The sequence below is a fragment of the Canis lupus genome, chromosome 1, assembly GCF_011100685.1.
Source record: "Canis lupus familiaris isolate Mischka breed German Shepherd chromosome 1, alternate assembly UU_Cfam_GSD_1.0, whole genome shotgun sequence".
In the NCBI taxonomy this organism is placed as follows: Eukaryota; Metazoa; Chordata; class Mammalia; order Carnivora; family Canidae; genus Canis; species Canis lupus.
Genome location: NC_049222.1, coordinates 100,468,703 through 100,475,912, shown reverse-complemented (window position 1 = coordinate 100,475,912; position 7,210 = coordinate 100,468,703). Strand labels below are relative to the sequence as shown.

At 46.6% G+C, this 7,210-nt stretch overlaps 1 protein-coding gene across 9 annotated transcripts in view; it reads left to right on the top strand.

The window, feature by feature from the left end:
• The first annotated feature begins 2,886 nt into the window (after positions 1-2,886).
• Positions 2,887-7,210, top strand: part of ZNF274 (zinc finger protein 274) — a 22,691-nt gene continuing 18,367 nt past the window's right edge. Inside the window, exons 1-4 of one of the 9 annotated variants that reach the window (XM_038527487.1) lie at positions 2,887-3,274; positions 3,761-3,830; positions 4,578-4,704; positions 5,471-5,566. In XM_038527487.1, the coding sequence (XP_038383415.1) occupies positions 3,798-3,830; positions 4,578-4,704; positions 5,471-5,566 (256 nt within the window). In that variant the 5' untranslated portion in view covers positions 2,887-3,274; positions 3,761-3,797. The other 8 variants (XM_038527494.1, XM_038527496.1, XM_038527491.1 and 5 more) reach the window with 8 other exon arrangements.

The following is a 7,210-nucleotide window of genomic DNA, read 5'->3' as shown; positions in this document are numbered from 1 at the left end:
CTTAAGGTTTTGAATGAGGGATTGGGGCCCTGTATGCAAACAGGATGCATAACATTTTTGATATTTTACACCCATAATAGTAATTGTTCAGAAATACTTTAACATAGTCAAATTACAGTAAATTAAGTAGTTTAATTTGCTAAATGAGAAAAATAACAATTTGTTGCTTAAAAGTGGCTTTCGTGAATAAATCTTCAATAATACACGTACTGAAAATCACCTTTGAACCAAAATCATGTTTTTATCCCATACCATGTAAACAGAATAAATAACTGAAAGAACTTCCAAGGGGGCTTGCTCCCCTAAGTTGTTAAAATCCTCCATCAAACTTGATGGTGAACCACTGCAAGCTTCCCCAGTTACATCCAAAACAAAGCAATAATAACATGACAAATTAATGTGGCTCTGTTGCACTACCTAGGGCTATGTAATATCAATTTTTTAAAGTCAAGATATGGAAAAGGAAGAAGTGAAAGTACTTATGGAATGGGGTAGTGTTTTATCCACACAATTTTTATAGCTATGAAAAATTCAAGGAAATACTGTTAGAATGAAAGACATCGGCATGGTCTCTTAGTAAATACGAATCAAAATCAAGCCTGTCTAAATAAAACAAATTAGATGAACAATGTGCAGCCTGCAGGTGGATGCTCTCCACAGTGACCATAAAGATTAACAACTCCTGGAACAAGTTTAGCAGGCAGTGTGCAAGATGACCCAAAGGGAGGAATAGGGCTGCTAAAACCTGCTAGGAGGGCAGGTTGAATGAATAAATAAAATCTAAATAAATAAATAAATAAATAAATAAATAAATAAATAAATAAATAAATAAATAAAACCTGCTAGGAAACCCCAAGAGGAGAGTACAGCAGGTCCTGGGCCTAAGAATGTTAGGAAAGCCCCAAGAACATTGGAGCCTGGGGCCTGAGGAAAACAAGACCACAGTAGGCCCTGGGACCTGAGGAAGATGAGAGAAGCCCAGATACTGGACTCTGAGGAAGATAAGATTCTTAGTCCTTGCTCCCAAGAAAGAAGAGAACACAATGGGCAGAAATAAGCACACACCTGATCCTGGCCAGCGACAGACTTCTTTCATTTCCTAGACACCAGCCCCTTGGCTCACAGAAGAGGACACTGAGTAGAGGATCCTACCCATTCCACTACTTCTCCCTGACAGAGTCTTTGCTTACCGGAACTTGAGTCAGGTTCCCCGAACACTCTTCCTAACAGGGCCCATCCATGAACTTCCTCCTAGAATCCAGGTTTGTTGTTGTTGCTGTTGTTGTTGTTTTAAGATTTTATTTATTCATGAGAGACACACGGAGAGAGGCAGAGGGAGAAATAGGCTCCATGCAGGAAGCCTGACGTGGGACTTGATCCTGGATCTCCAGGATCATGCCCTAGGCTGAAGGAGGCGCTAAACCGCTGAGCCACAGGGCTGCCCCTAGAATCCAGTTTTAGCAAGAATCCTGTCAGTTTAACAAGACTTCTCTACCTTGAAATCTGATAAAAATTCTCATCCCCACTGTTGTCCTCAGGTGTTATCTGACCACCCTGGCCTGCCTTCAGCAAAAATCTTATTAGGTTGGTTCAGCGAGAAGCCCCCAGACTATGTAATTTTCTAGCAACCAACACCCTCCCACACACACTCCAACTTGCTTCTTAGCTATAAATTCCCACTTGATCTTGTATTTAGAACTGAGCTCAGGTCTACACTGGAGCGTCTCTACTTGCAGCAACATTTTTGGGAGTAAAATCTCTCCAAATCTTCCACTGTTTAACTTCTTTGTAGCTCTGGTTTTGACAATCCACCCCCCACCCTCCTGCTTATGATGACGTTTTGGAATATAAGTGAGGTTTGGTGGGGTGAGGTCTGGGGCTGACGACCAAGCACGATTTCTTAAGACGTCTTTGGTACAAAATGGTGGTTTTATTAAAGCATGGGCAGGAATTGCTGCTGGCCTGGGGCCTGTGAAGAGTGGCTGATTAAATACCTGGAGTTGGGAGGGGTTTGGGGATAGCTTCATCTCTAAGGAATTTTGGAAGCAAGGTTTCCAGGACCTTGAGGGGGTTTAGCTATTGTTGGGAAAAGGTCATTTATTACCAGCTAATAAAACCTTCAAATGTTTATCGGTGGGCCATGTGCTTGGAGGATGACTGCCAACACGTATTTTGGGGGTTTAGAGATAAAGGAAATTTCTGAATGAGTTTTTATATGTTAAAGTACACTTACAGAATCCTGGGGTTCAGGCTAAGATTGCCTTCTGCCCTTAGTAAAGTACAAACATCCAGGCAGTTGAGTCCCTAGAGGAATGTTTCTCTGCTTGTTTCAAGGACTTGTCAATTATGCCGGCGGGGGCTTGTCCTTTGTCAGGTAGTCTAGGGCACAATTAACCCTGCTTTTCTTCCCACACCTTGAGTGAACACCTAGGCCTGGGCCCTCTCCCCTACTCCCCTCCCCAGACACAGAATCCCGCCGTTTTCACGTTCCCAGCAGGCCTCACCCCCAATCCTCTCAAAACCCAGGGCTGATCTTAGACCCGCCTCCGGCACACTTCCTGCCCTCCCCAACCCCGCCCCCTCCGTTCAGACACAGATCCACATTCAGCACCGCCCCCACTCTCTTCCGTCCATCCTCTCAGTGCCTCTTCCCAGAACTTCAGTGGACTTTAGCTCCACCCCCACACTACCCTCCCGTCCCTCCTCCCCCAGCTTGGCGGGACGTTAGCTCCGCCCCCTAGACGCTTCCTGCCCGCCTTGTTCCCGCCCCTCCTTCCTCCACATTGGGTAGGAGTAGCAGTTAGCCCCAACCTTCTACGCTTCCGGGCCCTGCCCGCTCTTCCTCCTCCGCGCTGGGACGTAGTAAACCTTCTCGCCAACACCCCACCCAGCTGTAATCAACTTCCGGCCTTCCCCCTTCTGCGCTCCTTCCCTACCCAACTTCCGGTTCGTCCCACGAGTGGTCGCCCTCGTGGCGGTGCACGACTCGGTCCTGGCCTGGGCCACTGACTGGAAAAGTGTTGATACACCGCGACGTAGTGTATCCGACTCGAGCCCTCCCCCAACCCAGCTGGACCACCGAAGGTCGCCAGCTAAGGCCCTCTTCTGGGCAGCCCGGTCTTCGCGGGCCATCCGAGATGGCCCTCCAAGATGGCCGCCGCCAGGGAGAGGTCGAGCGGGTATGCCGTAGGGGTGGCTGGGAGTTGTAGTCCGGGCCGACGCGCTGACGCATTTCGCCGCGGGCCGACGGTCGCCATTGTGCGCCGCGCGCTGGGTGAGTGTGGCGCGAAATCTGCTCCCGTCGGGGGCTGTGCGGATCCATCGCGGAGGCACTCTTCGGGGTGTGCAGCCCCAGTCTCCTCTCGGCCAAGCTCAGTAGCCGGAGGCCGGTCTTGCCTGCTGTCTTCCCGCCGCGGGGCCGGAAGGGGCGGTGTGGTCGGGGACTCGGGGCCCACAGGGAAAACAACCCCCTCCGGGCGTGGGGCTTAAATCGGGCTTACCTGTAGCGGGCGCGTGCGGACTGGACAGGGAAGTAACTCCCTCCAGGTGAGAAAGCTGTGAGGACGGCCTTCTCTCCAGTAGGGGGAAACCTGCCCTCCAGGTGTCGGGGAGGAGGGGGAGACGAACCTTTCAGTGCGTTTTTCTAGGTTGGGGGTGGACTTGTCAGTTCACTTTGGTCGGGTCGCTGCTGGGTAAAGGAGGGGTTGCCCCTCTGCGTAGCCCTCACACTCCTCCTGCCTCCCAAATTCAACCTTCTCAGGACTGCCTCCTCCCACGAGATACGTCGAGAAGGAGGTATGGCCTCCGGGCTTCCGACAGCCTGGTTCCATGTGAGTAGAGGCTTCTTTGAGTTTCTGAATCTACCCCTGGATTTGGGGGTGGGGGTGGCCGGATGATAGTGAGATGTCACCTTCCCTCGAGATGTCTTCAGGCCCCGAGCATTTTGGGGAGGATTGAGAGACTGGCTGGGAATGAGAGACCCTGCTGGACAGATGAATCTCAGGTTGCTTAGCTTTCCAAAGGAATGGTTAGAATACAGGTCAGGTTCTGGGGGATTCTGATTTATCCTTTATATAGAGGATAGGCATTGATAGGTTTAATCAGGGAGTAGGCTCATATTTAGATTTCAGTAGCTACTTTGGCATCAAAGCTAAAGGGGAAGTGAGCTCAGTCATTAAGATAAAACAGGAGGATGGGTCCTTGACATGTGAAGGAAGTAGAGGCAGCACAGGCAGTGGGGTGGGGGCTGAACGGTTGAGTGTGATGATTCAGCTTACAGGGAATTCTTTAGGAGGTATAACCACTGATACCAGTATTGGAATCCCCAAGTTAATAAACGGAGAGGTCTTCAGAGAAGGAAGAGCCCTGTCTGGCCTCATGTGTTGTCCTCCTTGCTGTGACCTGAACAGGGTCAGGCTTGGGTTTGCTCAGTTTCAGACAAACGCAGGAACACGTGAGACACCTGGAATGCTCGGGTCATCTTGTAGACTGTGCCTTCATGTGCTGGGTCAGCCTTCCCCCTCCTGTCAGTGTAGGTGACGACAGACCATGGCTGAACAGAAACCTGTGGGTTTTAGGAACCAGTGACCTTTGAAGATGTGATCCTGGGTTTTACTTCAGAGGAATGGGGACTACTGGACCTCCAACAGAAGTCCCTGTACAGGGAGGTGATGCTGGAAAACTACAGGAACCTGGTCTCAGTGGGTAAGGATGGCCTCCATGTCAATAAAGATCTGCGCTTTGCAGCACGAATGTGGTGCCTCTGAAGTGTGTGTCTGCTTGGGCTCAGATTGCAAGGATGAGAGTGAAATTGTAAAGGCTCCAGAGCTTGAGGGAAAAGGCTTTAATTTGTACCTGGAGGGAAAGGTAACTTTATGTGACTTCTGAAGCCACCTAGTCCACCCCCCACAGTCCTTGAATCCTATGGAGGTAGGTCTGTCACGGATGTTTTCAGACAGTAGTGGATGCTCATTTATGTAACAAGAATTCCATAGTATGTGGGGTCGGTGTCCCAAGAATTCAGGAGTGTCACTGAAGACTGATCCCTTCCATTTCTTTGTGATTAGTATGAACTTTTCCACTCTTAGGTTAGTGGCTGCATGGCTGTGGCACCCAGCATCATGTTTGTATTCAAGGCAGAAAGAAGGGAGGGGGCAGCTTTGGCTAGTTCTCTTTTCACACCTACCATATTTAGCAAGAAAGAAAAGTCCCTAAGGCCCCCAGCTGACATATTTTTCTTTGTACCTTGTTGGCCAGAACTGGATCCCATTGCTGGCCAGCCACTTTTAGTGGCAGGGGAGTCCAGGGATGCAAATAGTTGATAAAGGGAATGGATTGAGTTATCATCACTGACATAGACCAGAAGTCATGCCCTTGCAGGGAATAATTCAGGGACAGCATGTGCCACAGCAGGAACACATTTTCTCCGGAACACAGACCCCCCAAGCCCTGTCTCTTTTCCCTTGGGCAGAACATCAGCTTTCCAAGCCAGATGTGGTATCTCAGTTAGAGGAGGAGGAAGCGCTCTGGTCCGTGGAGAGAGGAATTCCTCAAGACACTTTTTCAGGTGAGAACCAGGCCCACAGGAGTCCTGGCAGGGATGGGCTGTTTAAGATAGGGACTGGTGTCTTAGAAGAAAAGATGGGACAGGGGAAAACACCAGATGGGGTGTAGCTGCAGACATGCTGAAACTGTTTTCCTCTGGTCTGAGTCAGGGGTACCTCTTGGTTGAATATGAATTTGTTGCAGCTGGCAGGTTGGCTGTAGGGTCTCCATCTGTTCTACTGCTCTTCTTTCATGTAATCCACCAGTATCTGGCTTGGTATGTCTGTCCAGACTTCTTTATAGATGTTTATATGTATGTATATGAGTATGTTTATGACTTGGGGGTGTTACACTCAATACAAATAGGCCTGTTTCATTCATTCTAATAGATACTGTGTAATTCACGTTTGATCTTTCCTCTTGATGGTTGTTCAAGTTGTTGAAGAAAACTTTGTTGCATATTTTTTTTTGCACATTTCATTTGGGTTTTTTGTAGGTAGAATTTCTTGAACTAGAACTTCAGAATCAACCAAGATAGAATCTAAAAATATGGTAGCAACAGATTGCTTTCTAGAATCCTTTAAAATATATGTAGGTGCTCAATTACACGAGAGCTCCTTTTCTGCTTCATTGCCAGCAATTTATAACGATCTTTTTAAGATTTGCGGATCTGATAGTATGTTCAGTGTAGTTCACGTTTTCTTCATGAAGTTTTCTTCATGAACATATATTTTTATGTTACGTTTATATTTTTTCTTGTATGAGTTCATATATTTTCCTTTTTTTTTTCTGTCGGTTTTTGTCTTTTTGGGTGGGTTATTTTGCTGAGAACTCTGCATTCGTTATGAGTATTGATAATGTCTCAGACCAACAGTTACCATCTGCCTTTAAATTTAGTCTCCATAAGGAAGTTTTATGATTCAGGTATTTTTCCCTAACAAAATTTTTTATTCCTATTCATATCATAGTGGCAGATTTTATACTTTCTTGTATTCCTGTATTTTTTTGTTTAATTGCTGCACTTATCTGGAGTTTGTGTATATGGCATGGAGCATAAATTCTTTCAGCACATTTTCTGATTAGATTCTTCCACTTATCATAGACTAAATTCCCACAGTCCTCATTGGATGCAGGGCTCCATCTTGGTCCCTTCTGCTTCATTGATCTCAGTCTGAGTAAACACCATATTGCTGTACATATGGTAGTTTTATAACAAACCTGGATAAATGGGAGTTCCTCTCATTATTTAAAAAAAAAATTCTTAGCTGCTCTCAACCACCTGGTTTGCCAGATGAACACTTAGCATCAGCTTGTCAGGGGTTCATTGAGAAAATCCTGTTATAATGATTGGATTTAGAATTCCTTGATGCAGAATTGGTTCGTCTAGTTTAACAAGTGTGCAAAGAAATCTGCTCACCTCACTGCCTCACTCAGGCCTTTTGAGTGTTGTTGGGCTTTCACTGTGGTTGCAGTTAATCTTCTCAGGTTAATCTTTGCAATCTCACGTAGTTGGTCCAGATGAGACTGTCAGGTTGCTAAATTCTCTTAAAGTTGTCTTATTAGGTTCTCATTAATTTTCTTAGTGCAGCCATTTTACCAGCAAGTATAAAGGAGGAGGCAGCTGTATTATTATTATTATTATTTTACTTCTTTTGCTTAATTACAT